The sequence below is a fragment of the Platichthys flesus genome, chromosome 17 (assembly GCF_949316205.1).
Source record: "Platichthys flesus chromosome 17, fPlaFle2.1, whole genome shotgun sequence".
In the NCBI taxonomy this organism is placed as follows: Eukaryota; Metazoa; Chordata; class Actinopteri; order Pleuronectiformes; family Pleuronectidae; genus Platichthys; species Platichthys flesus.
Window position 1 is genome coordinate 13,529,525 of NC_084961.1, and position 23,831 is coordinate 13,553,355.

The window sequence follows — 23,831 nt, forward strand, 5'->3', positions numbered from 1 at the left end:
CCCCCCCCCTTGCGCCACGTCTTTTGTGGCCCAAATCGGCGCAGTTGTGGCATTTATCACATCCATGCATCCGCGGTTTCACGACACAATTGGAACTGGACGTATTTGCTCTCCCTCACTCTCTCACTTTTTAACCTTGCTACTGCTACCCTTTTTACCCTCCTCCATCGCCTTACATTACTGCGCCATCGAGTTCTTTGCTCTGTCTGCATCGGTGCTGTAACCCGTCTGTACATCTATTCAGAGATGTTTGCCAGAGGGGAAGGGGGGGGGGGGGGGGATTTCTGAAGTTTGGATGTTGAAGTTTAACTTAAGGATTAAGGGAAAAAAATATCAGGATAAGACCCAGATAAAGTGTGAAATAAGATCAGAGAACATTTGGTGTTTGGACTAGGGCAGCGGTCGGCAACCTGCGGCTCTTCAGCCCCTCTGCAGTGGCTCCCTGTACAGTGCATGTTGCGCATATTTTTCACGAACGGTGAACTTAACGAATCAGTTCTTTCATATGATGAACGTGAGTGAACGTCACGTTTACGTTCATTTTTTAAATAATCATCGTATCAGGCCATCATGAAATACCAGGAGCGGGTGAATGTGTGTGTGTGTGTGTGTGTGTGTGTGTGTGTGTGCGCGCTCCTAGATAGACGACACACACACACAGAGCCTGGGCTCCGCCACCCGCCCTGAGCCCCGCTCACTCGCTCAGAGAGACACATTGAGAGTGACTGACCGGCTGCTTCTCAACAGTGGAAACAGTGAAAACAACGATATTTTAACTTCTATATATTTAGTTTCTATATATTTAGTTTATCTTCTATATATTGTATAACTATATATATATATATAACTTTATAACCTGTGTTATCAAATATGTTGTGCGGCTCCAGACAGATTTAATTTGAGGTAAGAGGGGGCGAAATGGCTCTTTCTATGGTAAAGGTTGCCTACCCCTGGACTAGGGGATACGTCAAGAGGGCATTTCAGGATTTGGTTGAGGTCAAACCATCGGGTTGGAAAAGAGATTAGTCAATGGATGGTGTTCCTGGGTCTTTATAGACACTCCTCATCAGTAGTGTGCCCTCGGGATGAGCAAGGGAAGCATGGCTTGGCCCGTTAATGCTAAAAAAAGTAAATAAGAAAATTAGGTTAGCAAAGTAGATCCATAATTCTTCTTCAAAACAGCGTTCTGTTTGTTGTCGCCTTTTGGCCGTCATCTCGTACTTAACTCCCCTCTTGTGGCCACAGAAAGCTATTGTTTCTGGAAGCTACGCTATCTACTCTCGTCTCGATGACTCATCTTTACTTGGTGAAGAGAAGCACTTTCTCTATCACACACACACACACTCACACAGTTCGGTTCAACTTATCCAAAGAAATCTCAACACAGAGAATCAGGGAGACTGGGATCGAACCACGGACGCAGAAACACAGTCTTGTTGCTGGAGAGTGTCAGCGTAATTTCATTTTTCATAATTTAAAGATTATTAGGTATATTTCCACTATAATGCACATTTGTTGTGTTCAATTGCACTTTAGCTCAACTTCTTTGGCTCTGATTTCCTCTTTGTAAAAGTCAGTGAACACATTTCCCACTGCTTTCCATGAATATGTCACTGGGAAACTGGGATTTTTCATCAAAACTAAACAATAACGGAGTTTTAACTGTGAATAATTCCTCACCAAAGGGTATAAATGATTTTATTCTTGTCGTTAATTTTAGGTATTGCAACCATTTTTTTTTTTTTGGGGCTTATTATTGTGCTGAAGAAGATTTATGCATCCGTTTTAGTGGTCCAGTGATGGATAAACAGCTGGAAGCAGACAACAGTCGAGAAAATGTTATTAATCTGGCACCGAAAACGTCAAGTTTGTGTAATTGACCGTTTTAATAACTGTGGTGATGTCACTGCCTCTTGATGAGAGGGAGGCAATCTGTGTGGGTGCATTTTGTCATGGGTGTGTAGCCCCGGGGTCGACTTGTGTGTGTTCAGGTGTACATCAATGCAAATCCTCTGGGGCCTGACTGCCGGGGTGTTGTCCCTGTGACTCTGTAACTTGTTGCCACTGCTGAATTGTTTTCTTACAGCTCACTGGAGGAGCTGCCTGGGTCAGCAATTTGCCTCAGAGTTTAACTGGTTCCTTACGAGGAGAATAAACAACATTTAATTCAGTCTCCTGCGGGCAAAATAACGGTTTAGAGGGGGATCCAATCCTCAAGATCAGTTGCTGATTTGCTGGTAATGAATATGAAGTAAAAAGGATTTACGAGTGTGTGATTATTAATGTGTATTTGTGGGTTTTTGGTTTTAGTACCTGTGTGCGCCCCAGACAGGGAGCTGAGGACACGGGAGTGCTGCGTCGCCCCGTCATAAACCTCCACGATGTCATTCAGAGCTGTCTGGAAGAAGGCGAACTGGCTGAAGACCACTGGAACAGACAGATAAGAGAAGGGAGGGAAAATAATTAAAATCACAGAGCGCGTCATGCTCCTGTCGAAATCTGAAATGTTTCCCAGAGAAAGATGTACTCTGAAGCGTCCACATTCAAAAGATTATATTATCGTCTCTCTTCAAGTGAATGTGGATAATGCCAGCAGTTGTGACAACACGACCAAATAGTGATATTACACAGGGAGATCAGCGGCTCTGTGTGGGTTCGATGGCTTGTCAGTAAGTGAAAGGCTCCGGCTATGACAGCCAATCCTGTTCTACAATGTGCAGCCGGAGCTCCACTATGGCGCTCTCATTCCTCTTAACCAACTCTCTCAGCGGCTGAAGCCTGGAAATATTCAGCCCTTTCACATCCCATCTATGTTCGGCTTAGTGGAGGTGGATATTTCAGGTTAAAGAGCTGGAGGAAGAGGGTTGAGGGAGGGGAGGAGGAGGGAAGAGGAGGGAAGCGAGGAGGGAGGACGATCGCTCTCCATTTACCGACCCTGACCTCTGTATTTAGAGGGAGCTTATCAGCTTAATGACAAGCAGCAGCAACAGGAGATTTTATTGGCTCTGCGTAACAATAGCGTGTTGCCTTGGGCCTGTGGGTCATTTTCCAGGAATATGCAATTGTGGAATTTAATTACTCCTATTACATCGCTCGCTCCGACTTCATCGAGTTGAAGTTTGTTGCCCAAAGGATCCAAGGACACAAATATGGGCGACCATCCATTGATAGAATGGCCGTTGTGAACGCTACATTCAAAAGACTGGGGTGAAGTGTGGCTCACTCGCCGGCTGCTGGTGCTGTTTGGTGTAATTTTACAATAATGGGATGAGAGCTTTACCTCAGAGGGCCCTTGTTCAGATAAATGAATACTAGAGAGCCAGAGGGAGAAGAGAGAAAGACAGGTTCACAGAAAAAAGACAAAGTAAAGCAAAGGGCTTGGTTTCCGCAAGTTTCAACAAGTTAAAGTTAAGATTTCCAAGACCTTTTTAAGACATAATTAATACAATTTAAAAACTATAAAAAGAATGACAGATATGAAGGTATATCAGAGTCCCAGAAGTACTCGGACTCCCCAATAACTTGGAAGGTGTTAAAACTAATTCTGGGTGAGCTGGACCCTTTCTCCTCCTTGTCATTATATCTCCATCTTTATAAAAATCAAGTGATGTGTATTGCTTTTATTATCTGTGTCCTATTGTCCTTATTATTTTATTCTGATTGTTCATCTGGTCCATAGTGTTAGTTGTTAAGCACTTTGTAACTTGTATTGAAAATAAACCGATATCCTGACATATCTTCACACATTTTCTCTATTTATTATGTTGTGTTGTGTCCTTATGAGGTAAAGACAGAACCCATTCTGTGAAAGACCGATAGTTTGAATACATACATTCTCCGAAGTTAAGGAGGACTACAGAGTCCGATCTGCTTGAGCCCTTAACACTCATACCAATGTATATGCAGTTTTTGAAACTAATGACATATATATACATTTTTACTTTTGCCTCTCATTGCTGTCCTGTCTCTTGTCTTAGCTAATGCTCTGTCGTATTGTTGTTGTTTGTGTGTGTTACTCTATAAACCCGTTAAGTAATTTGCGAATGCAATTATTTTAACGCCAATTGTTTAATGAGTTTTCAGTACAACTCAATAACAAAACAGCCAAAACCTAATTTTAAAGCGCGACCGTGTAAACATAATCAAGACCTACATTGGTGACTTTAACAGCAACTACATGAATATCAACATATTCAAGACTTCCTTAGGCCTTAAATTCAGGTAACAAAATCTCAAACATTTTTAGATTGTTAAGGTGCAAATTGTGGTGAAGGGAAGTGAAAAATTTATCTTTTTGCGTATTCGAGCTGTGTCCAGCTTCTAGGTTGTTTTTTCCTCTCTGCATAATTTACCGCTTCCAAAGTATCAAATCCCGTATTACAAGCAATCTGTGACCTTTCGGATGGAAATGCCAAAAAGTAGCAAAACTCCAGGCGCTGTCTTTCTGATGCCAATTATTTGTTGGTGAATGTGTGTGTGTGTCTCTCTCAGACGGACATATTGGATGCCAGGTGTGTAAGACAATGATTTAATAGGTCCACTACAGTAATGTGAAGGTGACTGTATGGCAATGAGACAGAGGGATGTGGGAAATATGTACCACTGTGCGATGTCACCACGTAAAAGAATGTGCAATAAAAAGCACTAAAATAGCAATTTAAGAGGATGGTGTGGGTGGGAGTTTTTCGCAGACTTGTTTTCTCCCACACATCTGTCACTGAGATTATTCATTTGTAGCCCACAAACAGCACCTTTATCGTTTCTATCATTATATTGAGAGGTGGAAATGTAGAGAAGTTAGCGAGGCACTTGAGCCGAATAAGGGTATTTAGTGCACTGTAATAGTTGGATCTTAATTAAAGACACATAATTACCTATACGTATAAACTCAAAGCCACAAACAAGCATGCACAATTAAAAAAACCTGCAAAGAAAAGGTGGAAAATCCGGTAACACAACGCTCTCCCCCGGCTTACCGTAATCCTTGGGCACGACCACAGAGTACAGGCAGGTCCGTGAGTTGCTGTAGTTGCCAGGGTAACCGGGAGACAGGACCACTCCCTCCAAACCTGAGTACTGTCCTCCGCACGGAGCTGGGGGAGACACACAGAGACGAGACATGAAGGGACGGGGCAAACACAGAAGGAGGGTTCTGAAGGCCAACAGTGTGAGATTCCATTTTCTTCCCCACGCCTCTTGTTTTCCACCTCCTCTGTTCCATCACTCCGAAATTACTTTTCCTGTCTGATTGGGCTTCGGGTGGAAGATGTCCCTGGTGTTTGCCACGGTGAAATTGCAATGTTTTCCAAGTGTCCCTCTGGGTTAGGCTGTATGGGGTCAGGCCCGATTCTCCTCTACTGCTTAAAGCCTCCTCAAAATGGTCTGTGCCAAACTTTCACATGTGCATGTTTTTTTATGTGTAAATGCATTTATCACTTCACCCTGTCAGAGGCAGATTGGGTCTTTTACCGGCGTGTGTGTTAATGTCGTTCAGGGAATGTCAGGGAAGGGCCAGGGATGACACAGGTTTTCCAGTGAGTGTGCGGAGCAGATATGCAAAATAAACAGAGCTGTCTATCCAACTGCGGATTAAATTAAAGCTGCAGCTTCGCACCTACTAACACGAGCAAAACCCCCAGATGCCTCCACACGTACCTGTAGGACATAGATCTGTGAGGAAACATGTGATACATCTATAGGCCCCCCCTGCTGTGTGGTGTGTACTCCCGCACCACTGTCTGTGTTTACCGATGCAGATGGGCTTGGGCTTGTTCCAGCTCGGCTTGCCGTCTCCTCCCATGATGCAAGTGAGGGTCGGGTCTCCCTCCAGCGTGTAGCCGCTGTCGCAGTGGTAGGTGACGGTGGAGCCCAGCTTGAGGTCGGCACCCGCCCGCGTGCCGTTGCGCACCACGCCGGGCTCGAAACACGACTCCCTGGGGTTCTCTGTGGAGAGGAGCAATGGGGCGGAAAATTCAGCGACAGAAAGGGAAACACAAGTTAATATGCAATGAGCTGTGTTTTTTGCATAAAGCTTGAATAGAAATATGTCTCAGGTTCCTCGCAATCTCTGTTTTCTCACTTCCATCCTCTCCTTTCCTTTTCCCCCCTTTCTTGACTCTGTCGCTCTCTTCTCACAGTAAATATATCACACTGACTGCCACTTTCCCCTCTAATCCTTGAGGCTGTCCCCTCGTCTGTGGCCGCTGGAGGTGCGTATGGCAGCAGAGACAGACAGGCAGCTGATTGAGAGTGGCACTGCTCCGGCCCAAGGTCTGCTGACTGCACACAACTGCTCCTCGCACAACACTTCACTGTGCAGTCAGCTGGAGAGGACAATGCACATACGCAAGCTTTCTCTCTCTCTCTCTCTCTCTGTAACCCCCCCCCCCCCCCCCATGCACACACACACTGTATCAAACCATATATCAATCACCCCTCTTGCGGTCGTAAGAAAGATGTCTCGCTCAATCCACCATCACCATGTTCTTAGGTGGGAAATGTGCATCTATTTGGCCCACTTCACACTTTCACAGCTAAAATAATCATAGGGAAAACGCCCAGAGCAATTGAATTCAATCTCAAACGCGGCCTCACAGCTAACTTCAACATTTGATGATTGAATACACATACACACACACACACACACACACACACACACACACACACACACACACACACACACACACACACACACACACACACACACACACACACACACACACACACACACACACTGGTTGAAGAAAGGTGAGTGTAATGTTGTCTTTTGTTTTCTTTTTATCTGGAAGAGAACATTTTAAAAGCCTAAACTATCTCAACATAAACTAGTCAAAAGCAAATACATTGAAAGGGATTTTTCTCTTATATGTTTCTTCATTCCGCCGTTTAGAAAAGGATTTAGTTTGTACCATCAACCACAAGCTCATGCTTTTATTTTGTGTCGCTACGCTTGCAACGATCAAATGTCCTTGGTGCTCTTACAGCAACGCACACACTCCCTGCTAAATCTTCTGTTTGCATAGTGATTATATCCCCGGCTTTGCCTTCTGAAAGTCCTAATCATTTATTCATGATGAACACGATGAAGCTTGACGCCTATAGCTTCTTAAGCTGAGTGCCGGAGACCCGCTGACCAGACAGGATGCTGCCCTTCATGGCTGAGCAACGTGCTGAGGCCGGCCATGTGGCCGCTCTGTCTGTCTGTCATCCAGGGAAAATGCTCCAGACAGGTTGGGCCCTTTCATCGGCCGATTTAAAACTGACCCTCTCCCAGCAGCCGCCCACCATTTCACCAGCGCACCTGGCTCGGGAAAGCGAAGCGAAATGGATGTAGCGGGTATTAGCTCGGAACTGAGCCTGGGCACAAGCTAGTTATGAGAAGGTTGGTTGCCACGATGACAATGGGTCATTTACCTAGAATGGCAATCAGAAGAGCACATATCTCTGCCAAGGTCCAAAAGTCTCCTTATTAAACCCTATATAAATCAATATTTATTAATTATTTCCGAGAAATCAATTAAAAAGTAAAAAATAACTTTGAATCTCGCAGGAGAAGTTGAAAAGGAGTAAGAAGGATTGAAAATACAAATCCTGGATCTGCCCCCTGATCCAGATCCACACAAAATATGAGTTTTTTCCTAATGCATATTCAACATTCTTCTACTAAGTTTCATATAAATCGGTTTTGGTAGATTTTGCGTAATCCTGCTAGCTTACAAACAAATGCTGATGAATACAAAACCTCCCTGATGGAGGTTGATAGAAAATACATCTCTTCAGCTCTGCGTGGTGAAATCTTTCCTCTGCAAATCTTCCACCTTTTTCTTCCATTTAATTTCTCATTTGCTCAGTGAGAGAAAGGGGGGTGGAAGACAGATGAGGAAGGAAATGGTGCATAGGAAGTAACTCTTTCATTTTGCCACAAGACAAGACAACCATTTTGCTCACGAGCAGACAACCAAACCGCGGAGGTAACAAGCCTTGCCCTGCGACATTTGCGAGAGAAAACAGACAAGAGACACAAACTCTTTGGGGAAAAAAAATCCTCAAAAGAGTTCTGCTGGTGTCAAGCCGCGGCACCGCTGAAGCTATTGGATTAGTAAGAGATCCCAGTGTGTGGGCGTCGATGTCTCTGCCGGGGCGTTAAAATGTGGCTCAGGCATGGAACCCTGGTTCCCTGCATGTTGCCCATTGAAGCCAGCCGCACAGAAACACAAACACATAACGACTGCTTAGTTAAGAGGCTGACGGCGCCTCGGGCAGATTGTGTGATGCGATTTTTCAGCGACGGGACGACCAAACGCCGGCTGTGCCAACTCGTCAACTCGCCGCTTCCCCCCTGACCAAACGCAAACCAAAACCCGCAGCCAAACCATGTTGTCTGTCTGAAGCCGAGGAGGTGACTTATGTATTATTTGGTTATGCTTCATTAGTGTGGAGAATTGAAAGCGGGGAGAGGCGAGGGCTTTTTTCTGAGCCACACACTGGGTCCATCTGCTCAACCAGCTTGGCCATACAGAATCACACACTGCAGCAAATAGTGCTGGGAGTGAGTTAAGGGGTAGACTCTGTAACGCGGGCCCCAACAAAAGACTGTGTGTTAATGAATCAGAGGGGCTGTAGCGCAGGAACAGGTAGCTTTTTGAAAAAAAAAATCTTTCAAATGGCTCGTGTAGATGAAAACCCGTCTGGACACCGGCCAAGAAAGAAAGAGCCTCGGGGTTGATCCGGAATTGGTTAAACGTCTGATACCTTAAACAGCTCTAATTGAGGCCGGGAGATTTAACAGTGTTCGCTCAAGCAGATCCCCTAACGAAGACCCTCCCGACTATTTTAGAGGGTTTTGCCTTGCTGTATATTTGTCAGGGAAAAGGCTTCTAACATACAGGCGCCGAGGCCTGAGCGGCTGGAACACATAAACGCAGATGTCTCATGTCGTAAGCTTGCATGTATCAAACCCCCCCCCAAAGAACATGCTGCGGTCAGCTAAGCTCAGACACGAGACAACAGAACGCTGTTTGCTCTAATTCATAGAAGAAGCCCTTCTGCGCCGCTGCGAAGCACTAATCAAAGCGCTTAGGCACACACGCTGGCAGCTTTTCATTTTCATAATTCTCTGCGTTAGTCGGCCACCAGAGGAGGGGCGGATCAATAGTGACGCCCGGGCAGGCCGTGGCACAAATGGCAGGGGGCGGCAGTCGGGACGCCGCGGTGCAGACACCCCCGTTCTTTTCTCTGAAGCAAATTTCACAACACTAATCTCGCTCGCCTTGGACCAGACACAGACAAAGTTGAAAAGGAAACAATCTGCAAGGTCGATAGGCAGCAGAGGGTAAATCCATGCTCAGGGAATAAAACCTCACACTCTTTTTAAAATTCACAATGGACAAAAAACGAGTGATTCAAAATGTAACACATGCACACGGACACACAAAATCCTATTTAGTTTTCTCCAATTTAAAGTACTCCCAGCCCCCCCAAAACGTAGCGGTACAAGCAAAAATAACCCACCTGTGTACTGCAGCACAAATCCATTGCTGCTTAAGGAGGCGTCGCTGCGGAAAGCCAAGAAGAGCGTGTTGGAGCTGCTCTCGATGCGCTCAGGAACATCCGTGCCATAGAAGCTACCCAGTAACGGGCTGAGGGAGTCCGGCCCGTCATAGATATGCAGGAAGTCGTAACTGGGCTCCAAGCTGAACCTAGAAACAGGCATCACATAGCATAATGTAAGAGAGTAGTAATAACCTTAAGTGTTTGGATTTGCAGGTCGGCAGCAATGATCCAAATGCTTTGGATCTTACTGGTTGAAGCTCAGAGCGATGACATAGTCCTCTGTGACGGTCACTGTCCAGTCGCACTCCCTCCCGTGTGGGTAAGGTTCAGGGTAGTCTGGAGACAGGATCAGCCCGCTTGGTCCGGTCAGATTTCCACCACACGGGGCTGTAGAATAAAAGCTGGTCATAATTCCTCGACTTAAATCCAACATCAAATTTGAAACCTTTTGAATATTAAAACCAAAAACGTATTTGACAAAAAATGTTGATTTAAAAGTTCTGATTTGCCTCAGTCTGCCTTGTTCAATTAATTCTTTACATGCATAATTTATCCTTTAATTGGATAGACCCAGGGATAAAGAACCAGGAAATGTTGTCATCATGTCGTCCCTCTTTATACACAGTCTAAAGTTAAAGTGCACAGGCAGCGGGGCTACATCTACAAATAATCTGATTGACAACCAACTGCTGATGAAAAACAACGTGAGAAGAAGAAACAATGAAACAACAGGAACAGCTGCGTTTGTGTTGGAAAACAGACTCAAACGAACGGCTGGAAATACAAAGTTTGCAAATACATGAGAGTAATTAACCCACATGATGATCTCCCGCCGCATGTCGTGTGGGGTCCCCGCAGGAAGTTGTAGCGACAGATGCTTAATTGAGACGGAGCCGATGCCTGTTGTCGACGGTTCCGCAAGTTCTCACACGCGGGTGTCAGAGAACTGAACTGCCCGAGCACCGGCACGAAAAAAGAAATGATGAAACTAATTCTGTTGAGCTCTAATTAAACAAGGCAGATAATTAAAAGGCCTCCGCTGCCACGGATAAATACGCTACCTTGTTTTCCGACAACAAGTGAGATTGCATATATCTATAAATAATATATAGGAGACTGACAAAGCGTCTGTCTGAGTGGTCTGTGTTATTAAGGAAACTGGATAATCAGATCTCTGTCTGCTGCAGTGATTGCGGGGAAACGTCGGGGGAACACAGCAATCGGGTTTGCCACTTTAGATTCACTTAAGGAGTCTGTTAAGTAATCGTGTTAGGAAATTAGCATTGTCTTTGGCAAAAGTCAGACCGGCGAGAGAGGTTAGATAGTTTTTGCTTCAATACTTTATATGAAAACTTTTACTTTTATACTTTTATACGGTTCGCGTACGTTCTCATACGTAATGAGTGAGCGCTATGCATCTTGTTATCTTGAAAGATTTATCTCTCTTCAGGCGTTTTGAAATATGGCAGCAGCGTATTGAGCAATTGAACTTCCCAACTTTAAAATGTCAAGACCAAAACAAAAGTCTGTGGATTAAACGAAACCGTGGAAAAGTCTGTGTGTGTGTGTGTGTGTGTGTGTGTGTGTGTGCAGCAGCAGACATCTGACAACATCCAGTTCTGATCACAGTCGAGAGGCATCACAAGCCCTGACTGGTGACTGCATGCTGTGGCGGTGCGAGTACCTGTGCATGTGGGAGGGTCCGGCTGCCAGAAGTAGCGGCCGTTAATCTCCGTGCATGTGATCCTGTTGGCCCCCTGCAGGATGTAGCCAGGATCACACTGGAACGCCACGTGGTCCCCGGGCTCCCTGCTGTCCCCGCTGCGGGTGCCGTTGGTGGGCATGCCCGGGTCATTGCAGGAGGTGGCGGTGGAGACTGAAGGAGGAAGACGGAGCCCAGTCAGCGGAAAGACATGGAAGTGATGCTCAGCCACAAGAAGATGAAGGCATATCGTTATCATAGTTCACAATATACACAATATGTTCACAATAGTTCACCCGGCGAGTGTTGACTTCTCTCTCTTCCCTACACGACGTTCCCTTTGCCTCCCTCCCTCCCATCCTCCCTCCCCCTCACCAGAGAACTGCAGAGCGAAGCCCTGCTTGCTGGTGAAGAAGTCGGTGGTGAACTGCAGGCTGACGGTGTTGAAGGTGCTGTGAGCGTCGGGCGGCAGCATCGAACCGCTCAGCTCCCTCAGCAGGACCCCTCCGTCCTGGGGCCCGTCCCAGATCCGGAGCACGTCGTGGACCTCCTCCGTGTGGAAGACCAGGAAGTGTAGACTGTTGGAAAGAGACAGGAGAGACGATTCAGACGCCATGACAGCTGTGGGACAACACTCCCTCTGAGTTTACACTTTAACCCGATCACGGCTGTCCCCTCACAATTTAGCCTTTATAGGGAGCAACCTCTGGCAAACAAAAGCTGTTTATTTCCCCGTAGAGAAAATAACAGTTGGCTCTGAATACCCCCTCCTATTAGCTTGTTAAAGTTGTTCAAACAAATCTTAGATCATTTTAATGGCAGCTAATTGTAACCAATACATAACAGGGTTTCCATGAACAGTTTTTATTGAAGAGGAAGATCTAGGCTCCATTTGTTCTGTCACATAAACGTTCGACTGGGGATTCAGACATTCTTTGCTGGGTTTAAAGACTAAAATTAGATATAACGACAACAACAAACAGAAGCAGAAGGTAAAAAAAAATTCGTAACAATAAAAAATATCCAGGCAATTTAGCAATACAATTCATGATTTCTAAAATATACACAGAAAGATAGTTCAAGCCAGGGGGGAGGAAATGAATATTACACGGAACTGCCGGGGATTTAGAAGAATCAATGCAAATAAAAGATGTGATTAAAGGAGACAATAAGAACAGAGGAAGTGCCGGGCGGAGTACAAAGGAGGGAAACAAACAGCATTTTAAGTGAATCACAGACCAGCTTTGAATGGATGCTCCGCAGTGTCAGTCAAACAGACATGTCTGCCACGGCATTTAATAGTTTCAGTCTAGACGTCAGGAAAACGATGCCGTCAAAGCAACTTCCCTTCACTTTTTGCCGAGACAGCTGTCAGCCAGCTGGTCGTCCACTGGATGGGAAATGCACTGCAGCTGTGTACATGTATGTGTGTTTGTGTGTGTGTATGTGTCCGCGTGTCAGCCTGAGTGCCGCGTGTCAGCCTGAGTGTCCGCGTGTCAGCCTGAGTGCAGTGGACTCCTAATGTATTGCTTGAAATCATATATGTGAGTTTGTTCATCGTCACTGAGGGTGACGTTGACATGGAATGATTTCTGAGCTTCTTTATTCTTTGCAAATACATATAAGACAAGATACAAAAAAAAAACAAACATGCAAGCTCATTCAAATTACATCTTTGATAGTTTTCTTCCCTCTGAAACGCAGATCAAGGCAAGTCTTGCGTGCTGTCAAACTAAAAGAATACAGTGGAATGCATTGAGATGAGTGCACGTTCAAAGTAAAGGAAGCACTTGAGTGTGTTGAGCTGTATCCGCCTGCTTCACACAGAAAGAAGGCATCAATCAGAACACGTGGGTTTTTTTTTCACGACACCAAAGACGACTGATGATTCAATGATTCTCCCGTGCATTTAGTGAGAAATCATATCAACACACAGGTATCCAAATATTATGGCTTCTGTGCTACCATGGTATGAGTAATCCTATCCACTCTAGTGAGTTTTAATGAAAATGTGATAGAATCAATTTAGCTAGTAACTCAAAACACTTTCCTGAAACTCTCCCTCTTGTGTCAATATTTGAATAAGATGCAAACAACCAGAGATGTTCTGAAGTTGCGGTTATAATATAATAGTATTATAATATACTAATACAACTATTTTAATCAAATAGACCTTAAGTTCATACTCTGAACTCTGTAAACCTCTGTATATTCTAGTATTGTGTCCGCCAGCTCCAGCTGAGCTTATATAAATCTGTCCAGTGTTAATTTAATCAAAAGTCCATTTCACATTCAATGAGTTGAATGGTAATCTCTTCCCCAGTCATCCAGAGGAAATCATGGCACTTTATGTGCTGTTAGTGTTCATCGCTCAACACACATACATACACAGAGCCTTGAGCCAGGGATGATGCAGAGAAGAAACAGCAACCTACTGATACGTCGGGTTTCAGCAGCGCGTTCCCACCATCTCTGCATAATTGGTGTCAGACTCTGATTTCCATACCGTCTGATGTGCGAGCTGCAGCCAGGGGCTACCCAACAATGTGCTGTGCATGTGGATACTGTACGTAACCTACTTGACAGGTCCTGTCGCTGCGCTCGTGAGAGAGGTGCACGGAAAAAACAAACAGATGCCGACAGGCGATCCAGCACATCCACACAAATGTGCACTGATAGGTGGAGTTAAGGGGTGTGATGCATTACACACTCGAACATGAGCATCCACGCCCTCATCCGCAAAGCGGCTGAGGGAGCAGAGACGTGCGTGCATGCAGTGCACACATTAACCTCCTTATCTCTGTGAGGCAGCGCATCACATGTTTCCAACATTCATCATACAAGCGATAGCGTAAATCATAATCCTATTCATTGTAATCGCCTCCCTGCATTCAGCTCTATTGCTTATATTCATGGCAGCAATGAAGACGCCTCGCAGTATACAGTTGTCATTGGAAGCTCAATAAAATCAGTAAAACTGCAAATGGAAAGCAACATATTACTAATAAATAGAGAATATTGGAGGAGATAGAAAACAGAGCAGGCATTATCTATTTAGATATCCTGTGTATGCTGGGCGACCCCACACTCGAATTGGAAGTCTCACAACTGATTTTTTCTCTGAGGTGCAGAGAATCAAACCCTGAAGTTTGTGGTCAATTAAAAGTTAGAGAAGAAACTAAATGTGTTTGTTTAGAGTGGTGGCAGCATTGAGAGTGGACAAAAAAATCCACTCTGTGCTTATTAATGCAAAATACAGGTAAGCTGGGCATCGTTCTAATCACACATCATTCAAATGGGTCAGGGGGCAGCACCTTTGAAAATTGGACTGGATAAAAAAATACGATTGCAGGATCTGACAAAAAATGGAATTATTGTAGTAATAACTTACCATAGAGCAGGTAATGCTGCAGTCCTACCAGTCAATAGATTTAATATATAATATTTCTTATAAGTATAACAACACGATTAAATTCCGATGATAGATGTGGAGGTGACCTCATAACGTCCGAGTTAGCTCCTGCACTTCCACCAAGCGAAGGTGATGCTCAAACCCCCCCGCCCTGTCATGTTAGTGCCTCAGGCAGTTAGATGCCTCCGGTGTGAAGCCCCCACCTCCCCACACCCCACGGATTTGCCAGCACGAATTAAACCAAAACAGCATGTCTCCTAATACACGTACAGGTGTGTACCATCCTGCAGAGAATATTAATCTGCATATGTGCAGCCGGCGGGCTCACATTTGTGTACGCATGCGGCATTGAGGGTATGAGTGAGCATAGAGGACAGGCCTGGGAATTTGCATGAACAATGTCGGAGTCGAGCTCCAATCACGTGCATGGTCGATGCAGGCACGCTGAAAGGTCTTGTGTTCTAATGCAACTTTCATGGCTGCCACGGCATCATGTTCTATTCACAGATTTGAGTGTGGAAAAGGATGATGGAAAAGGTGGGTGGAAAGAGGAAGGAGCGCACCAGGGAAAGGCAGAAGGTGAGGGAAGGAAACCAAAAAATGAGCCCAACATTCATGACCTCTCGGCCGCCCGAAGATGAGGATGATGGCAGGAGGATAAGAGGTTGATGGAGAGCAGAGGAAGCTCTGAAGCATGGGGGGATGTGTGATGAGCACTCGGATGGATGGGATGGACGTGGGCTGCATGTTGGGATAATTGGTTCCTTTTATACAACATCTTAATGGCGTATCTCTCCTTGTCACTTTGCAAGAGCGAAGGCCTTGGGAGGGAGGCAGCGGTAAGATGATAAGATTGAGAGCAGGAGGGATATGAAAAAAAAAATAAAAATTTCACATATAACTCATACAGGAGATGTTGGATGCACCCAATCCTCTGGGTGGAGATGGAGACCCCGCTGCCGTGGCTACCTCTAGATCTTGCTCGGAAGAGAGAGGGCAGCGTGTGTGTGCTAGAGTTCACAATTGTTTAAAAGCTTCACGGATTGTTGTCAAACTTCATTTCAGATTGAAAGAGGGAGAGCAGTGAACGCTTCCAGTGGGGAAAGTGGATTCAGGGCTAACTCCTGCACTTAAAGCAAACGCTTTAGGGGGTTGGGTGGGCCTTGGAAGGGGGGGACAAGCGATGAATTAAACAACAGGTCGTTTTGAATAGTGGAAGTGCTGCACGTCTCGATAAGGAAAAAGGAAATGTGGGTCTCGTGCTCGGTTAACGTTTTGCGGTATCATAGAAAGGCGTGTTTTGAAGTTTGCGGCTGAGGGCTCTCCTTTACACTTGTCCCTCTTTTAACGAGATTATACAGTTCAATCAAGTGTCAGAGGAACCGCTGCAAGGAGGCCGGGGAGGAGAGGGATGGAAGACATTACTCAGGCCTCTTTTGACTCTGCCTCAACTGTTCTGTATTCAGACAAGAGAAATAAAGAGAAATTGGGAGCAGCGAGACTCTCTGGCATGAATACAGAGCAGTGGAGCTGCGGCCACGCGTCCTGTGGGGAGCCTTCACACTAGGTGTGTGTGTGTGTGTGAGGATGATAAACAAGTTTGTATGCTGGGGTTCTTGTGGATTTTACATTACATTACATGTCATTTAGCTGACGCTTTTGTCCAAAGCGACTTACATTTTTTTTTTTTTGTACACTCGTCATTTATGAGGGGCCATTTAGGGGTTCAGTATCTTGCCAAAGACACTTATGCATGCAGATGTGAAAGAGTGGGATTCGAACCAGCAACCCTCTTGTTGCAGAACACCCGCTATATCCCAGAGGCCACGCTCTCCCCTGGATGTGTGTGTGTGTGTGTGTGTTTGGGATACGAGGGGATGAGGAAGGAGAGTGGGGTTCGCTTGCAGCCGTCTGCTCGTTCCCGTCTGATTGAGATCGCGTGTTTGAAGTCAATGTGACGCTGAGAGGCGACCTCATCAGTGTGTGCGGATGTGGCCTCTGCGGGACCGTCCCAGAGGGATCATTCATCAAGGCTGACTGAGACACACCCATACTACAGGGCCTTAAAACACACCGAGCACAGCAGACGGGGTTCCCGACGTGTGGCGGTGGGGGGGGGCTGCTTCAGTTTGACACCTGAATAAAGTTGTGCTCACGGCAGTTCTTTGGTCCGTTCAAGTGCTGAGAGGCACATGATGTAATGTTGTGTAAGCTGTGCTATCATACGGATAAAGACAGTTCCCAATTACTTTCTGGCGGCGAGAGGTGTGAAAGTGGGAAATGAATCAGAGAAAAAAAAAAAGCAGAGGTTAAGGAAATACACATTAATGCATTCGAACACACACACACACAAAATGGAATTCTCTTTGTACACATTTATGTGCATATGCATTTGAGACTGAGGGTGTATTTGAGATAGCGCATGACAAATGCACTAATGGGTGTTGAACTGAAATGGGAACGTGGTGTATGTTTCTCCATTTTTTAAATTGTATTTTAAGGCTGGGATTTTGTCATCTATTTGAACAATTCTCTCCTTATCTCCCATTGGGTTTTACAGATGGTATTCCCATTAAATTTGATGTCTTCAAAGAAAACACTTGTGCGCCTAAGAGGCAATTCCACCGACCAAGAAATGTATTAGGAACAATAACAGTACTGTATGTACTGTCTCCCTTTTTGTGCCAAACCAGCCTCAGTTCTTTGCGGCCCGGACAAAGTTGGAGACTTTCTATGTTGACATGACCGCCTCGCATCATTTCTGCAAACAATAAACCTGACAATCTCCTGTTCCACCACTATCCCATATCCTCCATTGCTTCATGCTACTGATGCCAAAACCCTGGGTACCTCATCAGAAGAGGCTAGGCATTTCCAGAGAAGGGTGACCAGAGTTGCCGCAGCCTTCCTGTCAGCTCCAGCCAGTCTGGCCATTCTCCTCTCATCAACACCTTTTCATCTGTAGAGCTGCCACAGTGAATGATTCTGTAATTCAGAAACACTCTTACCAGCTAATCTGGCACCAGCAATCAGGCCATGGTCAAAGTCCTTTTTATCCATTCTGATAATAGATGGGAACATTACCTGAATCTCTTGACTTACTCCGTATCCCCATAATTTCATTGATTGCTGTGCTGCCACATGATTGGCTGATTGGATCATTGCCTGCAGTGGTAAAGGTGTTCCTTGAATAAACAGCTTTATTGTGAAAAAACTGTGAGTTTTTGGTTGAACATTTAAATATAAGTGATATGTGTACTGGTTTAAGTGTGGACTGGATGTGTGGGGAGATTTGAAAAAACAACAAAGCAAATCAATGAATGAGGATTTATGCAGCTCCACTGTAATGTACTCGAGGAAAAGTTCCACAGTGCACCTGATAACGATTTGTCTCTTTGCTCTGCACACACTGCCTAGGTCCTATTAGTGCCTTGTGAACAGCAATCAGTCTAAACAGCACATGCATTATAAACCCTACTTTATCATCACATTCTAAAACCCTGCAGCTCTCGAATAAGCCTCTTGCTTAATGCTAAATACCAATTTTTAGATGAATAAATATGGCTTCATTGTGCAGTGTACCGTGTGCCCTAAATCCCTCATTCGATCTCTAAAGGAGTAACTACTCAGTGTTCCATTGGTGAAATGGATCATTGCCTCCATCATCATCCCTCTTCCTTTTATCTTGTTATTATCTCTTTATGTCTGCATTCCACTCTCTCCCTCCCACCCATATGCTACTGTCAATAACTCAAACAGCAAACCAGTCCAAAGGCATTTCAGTTGTCTTCTGTCGCACGGCACGAATCCTGGTCTCCGGCAGACCAAGCGTGGTTTGATTCGTGTGCTGCCTTCATCTGCAGCATCTGATATACAAGGAATCCCCGAGCTAATGCATTGCAAATTCCCCTCAATATTGAATTTGCGTGGGTAGGATCAAAGGCATATGGAGCGTACCTTGCCGAGGAAAGCCTGGGACCCAAATGCAGAGAAGGCACTAATGAACCTAAACTAACACTCTTGGGGGACCTGGGAATGTCAGATGCTCTCGAGACAACATCCACACTCAAGTGCATCCATGCAGATTAGCCAACATAAAAGTATAACGGATCAAGGACTATGTGGTGCAGTGAACCAAAACCTGTATACAGTGCAGTCGTAAAGTATTCTTATATGCATTGGGATGTGTTGGACCTACAAAGCACCTAAGACATCCAAATACTAAAGAGGGGCTGCATTTAAAGCATCACAGAGCATGACCAGCACTTCAACCAAAAGTCTGCTACATTCTTCACAACAGTTATCAAACACTTGTGTCGGAGAATGACGTCTGTAGACACCACACGTATGTTGTGAATCCATAATGTTCAATTACAAATGTGAAATTTAATCCAATTTATAAGAGGAGAGATTACAGCCCTCCCACTTAAACCATCTATTGTGTTCTCTGCCTCTTTCACACGTTTCTGCTTCGACACATGTACTCAAGGATTTAACTGCCGTCTCTGTGAGAGCACTGCGCCCGGAACACAATCCCTTCGAGTACACTTTACACGTCAATTCTGTCCCCTGGAAACCACAGGACGGAACGTACCAAGCAAACATTTGCAATCATTAATGGATGGACTGTTACTGGTTATTTGATGTATGGATTACAAAATAGGAATACACACAAGCATGCAGAGGTTATGCAAAGAGAGCAGGCGGGCAGATCGTTTCCCCTGAAATTCATGAAAAGTCAATAGCTTAAAAGCCGGACTTGATAAAACACATTATGGGGGATCAGCTGACTGCATCATGACATGAGCCCATCTTCTGTATAGGGTGAGACCAAACACGAATCAACATCCTGTCACAGCCCATAATAACACTCAACAAACTACAATACCCCCCCAAAGTCTTCAAAGCATCCATAGATTCCACAGGATACAGTTTGGATGATGGGCCGTTGTCTGTTTTGCTGTGATGCCACTGTAAATCTGGCTCTCATGAGCAACTCAAGCACCTCTACAAGTCCAACTCGATATATATGACGATAAATAAAGACAGTGCAAGAGCACAAACTCGAGAAGATTAAATTGGCTGAAAAAAAGGTATCAAACGACACCCTGAGCCAAAAACCATTGCAGGGTCTTGCTGGCTTACATTTCATCAAGTTCATGAAAGTAAAGGCTATAACGTCCATAAGCCAGAGTTTGCTTGGGGCACTCTGACTGTCTTTGGTGGAGTCTAAAAGCTGGATGCTCTAATGTGGCATTTCCCCTCACTCAATAGTAACTCAACCACTTGCCAACCGCAGCTGACCAAAGATTGATTACACAGCAGCCTGTGAAAGTGATGAATACCACTGCAAAAGGAGGGCAAAATTGGAGGTTTATTGAAAGGTGGTAGATTGAAAGAAAGGCTTGGGGGAAAAAAAAACAAAAAACAGTGTAATCAGGAACCTAGAAAGCATGGAAAAGGAAACAGAGGAGTGTTTCTCAAACCTAATGGTGCTCCCAGGGGCGGCCTCGATACTCCACATGCAGTGCAGGTTGTGCTCATAGGGAGCTGGATAGCCCGGAGACAGGATACGACCGGAAGGCTCATCCTTGATGGTGCCCCCGCACTCCGCTGGAAAAGAGAACAGACAGAAGAGATTTACTGAGGCGAACAAGCAGAATGAGGGAGAGCAAAATGAAAGCTCATCAATGTTTCTTAAAGTCCAATTAATAAGCAGATAGGGCGAGGATGTACCAAGAAGCGGCATACCGGGAACTGCATCGTGCCACTTCCAGTAAAGCGCTTCACATCACTTTCCACTCATCGTTATTAATTACTGACATAGAAGCCATACACTCATGATGAACATGATGTGTTCTTGTTTGCATCTGGAAAGAAGGGAGCGCAGCCAACTCAATACACTTTAATATATATATATATATCGTTTCTTGGCTTCGCGAAGGCAAAATCGTCATCTCAACGATGATCTCATCTCGTTGCCTTTGAAAACTGATGGACTTCTTGACTGAACAACACAACATCCAATATATCAAGTCAGGTTTGGACATTCCGGCGCCTACAGCGTGCAGGCGCGGGACAGATGCACGGTTGCCTGTAATGGGAGCTGATATTAGTATCTACTGGGCAATGTGAAAGGCGATATATCACAAGAGCACAGAGGAGGAGTTGTCATGAATCACCAGAGGACACCGAGCACGTTTGCCGGTGTCACTGTAGTACTAGTAGTAGTCAAGAGGATGGTTGGAGTCTCATGTCACAGTTAAACAAGCTACATCTAGGACCGTAGAGGTACAATCAGCTGCCAAAATATTTTGGCACAAACCGTTCAAAGAAGGGAGGGTTCCTTTCAGCCTGAGGTGATGAAATGCCATCAGAAATGATCTGATGCTGAAAAGCAATTGTCAGGCCCCCTTCAATTATCCACCTAGCGCCCTTATCCCAAAATGTGAATGGAGAGAAATGTGAGAAAAGTTTCCTCGACAAAATCGGGTTTGAAGTGTTTTTGTTCGCACGCCGAGGCCATCTCAGCCGACAGGAGGAGAGGGAGAGTGTTGCTTTTCTTGGCCCTGAGAGGAAAATAGCTCCTTCAACAAACGGGAGACGAAACGGAGGTCTAGGAATCATACTGATGATGATGGCGATTAAGACAGCGGTGAAATCCATCTGTGTGTCGAGTGAGCTCTGTACCCAAACACACACACACCCACACAGACAGACAGACTGGCAAAAGGGAAGTATAGGAACTAACTGAATTACCATAAAACACAGGCACGGACGTAAACATTTTGACACCTTTCACTTAACAAACGCCTGTCCTCATGTCTTTGCTCTCCCTTTTGTTTTTCCTTCCCTCTTTTTCCCCGTCTCTCTCCCTCAGCACCATCATTATACATCTAAACGGCGATAATCACCAGAGTTGGCCTCCGATCATTTTTGCTGTCAAAGCATAAACTCTTAAAACCTCACACTCACCCACGTACACACACACTCATTGCAAACAGATAAATGCTTTGTTCCAGACACTATTTTAAAGAGATTTGCTTTAACTATCTGAAAAGGAAGAAAAGGAGGACCACAATTTGTCGGTTCAAATTGGCCTCTGAATGATGTACAAAGGCCTTGAGTCTTAAGGTATTACTTTTTATAGGTTGTTATATATATATTTTTGTTAATTTTAGAGTTGTTCCATATTAAAACGGCAAATCAAGTTTTAGATTTGAAGCTCTAGCTGCTTAAGTGAAACAAGTTCTTTATACTGATGACACTTAGACCCAAGAGAATCATATGAAATATTGGTTTGACATACATTCGTGGAAATGTGAGGTAATTTAGAATAAACATTTAAAATCAGTTCTTTACACCGGACATGCAGGTTGACTTTAAGTGTAAATAAAACATAACCCTGCAAATACCTCAGTGTCCGGCCTGCTCAGGGATTCAACCTTGCAACTTCCCTCCTCTGTGACTTTCAGGCTGTGAACCCTCTCCGCTGTTTTCAACTCAAAGTCCGTCCTCCTCCCTCCCTCCCTCCCTCTCCCGGATGCCACACCATTTTTCATCTGTGTTCACTGGTCCCTGCTGCTGGAAAATAATCCCACCATTACAAATTCAAGCAGTCCCGAAAATCACTCTCTCTGCCGGGCTATCATCTGCAGAGAAAGGGGCACGGCGAGGACAAACGTGTTCGGAGATACGCAGAATGCCTGAATGTTGTTTATACCCAGACATGAAATTACCTGTCAGTCTGGGATGAAAGGGGAGCCGAGCAATATTATTCTAATCACCTTGGCTGATGTTACAGGGCAACCGTTCTGCCAGCTTTCCTTACCGAGCTCCTGACTGGTCTCTGAGAGTCTCTGTCAAATATGTCACCGAGCAGCAGAAGACGCAAAAAGATAAAAAATTGCTTTGGGTTTGCTACCATGACTCCACATGTACCGTGTTCCTGGTTTTAATCATTCTGGAAATAAAGCTCGGCAGGTTAACGGGGGATGAACTCCACAAATCAGATGGATGCACCGTTTCTTTAAGTTTTATGGATAAATGTTTGATTTAGAGTTAATTGCGGAAGACTGCTCAGCTCAGAGAGGTCAGGGTTAAGCACCTGCCCATGAGCGTGGGTGGGTTGTTCATATAAGAAATGTCAGTATAATAAAACTAAAAGGGGGGGTGGGGGGTTTTGCCTGCATGATACAATGTGAAGATGACGAGCTACGCAGCAAACAATCATTTCTGAGGAGATAGTGCACTGAATAAGGTGCTGGGAAAGCAACCAAATGAATATCCCCTAACCCTAACCCACAATCCTCACGGCTCCTTTAAACCTGCAGCGGCGTATATTCACATTGTTGCCGGAGAAGGAACTAGGTCAATTTTTCCTTCACAAAGGACAACGGGGTTTGGATAAGCGGTGATGTGGCAGACAGTAAAGCAACCGCTAACGAACTCTGTATGTAAAATTATACAACACTGCTATTTTACATAACCCTACAAGTGGATGGACTTTAACATAACACAATCCCGGGGAACGAATTTGCCTCAGGGGACGACGGCTGATAATGTTGCACTTCGGTATAGACAGTGGACTTGCAGGCCGAGCTGCCGTCTACAATTTGCCGTACACTGTTGAAGTACAACTATTTTCTTTTATCCTCAGTCAAAAGTTTGCCCTCACGAAACACAAACAGTGATTCTTTGTGCAGGTTGTTTTGGTTCAAGTCACATTTTTCCTGATCTCTAATAAAAGTTGTCTGCATGTCTGGTCAGAGAGTCCTTGTCTCGCCTCGCCTACAGATTCAGCATATTCTCATGCAGTTTAGGAAGTTACACTTTACAGAATTACATATCAATGATGTAGGTACACAGGATGGTGGAGAATAACATCATCATTACATTCCATAACATCCCATAATGCACCTGACATTAATACATTTAGACATGGACTACAACAAAAATAGTTCTGCAGCACTTTACTTGAGAATTTCCATTTTATGCTAATTCACACTTCTGCTTCCCTACATTTCTGTGACAGCTTCAGCAACTCATTAGTTTGACATAAAGGATTTTTTTAAGACAAAAGGCCCTACAGAGCTTGATGAGCTGTTACCATCAAACTACCGAAAGTATGGAAGCTCTTTGGGGACAAGCTGGCCAGCTGCCAGA

General features: G+C 44.8%; 1 protein-coding gene across 1 annotated transcript in view; it reads right to left on the reverse strand.

The window, feature by feature from the left end:
• The window catches only part of csmd2 (CUB and Sushi multiple domains 2), a 238,824-nt gene that overhangs the window by 66,434 nt on the left and 148,559 nt on the right, over positions 1-23,831 (reverse strand). Inside the window, exons 26-33 of the mRNA XM_062410449.1 lie at positions 20,153-20,279; positions 11,630-11,832; positions 11,237-11,428; positions 9,801-9,939; positions 9,511-9,698; positions 5,749-5,943; positions 4,977-5,093; positions 2,314-2,427 (exon numbers count right to left, since the gene is read on the reverse strand). Coding sequence (XP_062266433.1) covers positions 2,314-2,427; positions 4,977-5,093; positions 5,749-5,943; positions 9,511-9,698; positions 9,801-9,939; positions 11,237-11,428; positions 11,630-11,832; positions 20,153-20,279 — 1,275 coding nt within the window. The remainder of the gene's footprint in view (positions 1-2,313; positions 2,428-4,976; positions 5,094-5,748; positions 5,944-9,510; positions 9,699-9,800; positions 9,940-11,236; positions 11,429-11,629; positions 11,833-20,152; positions 20,280-23,831) is intronic.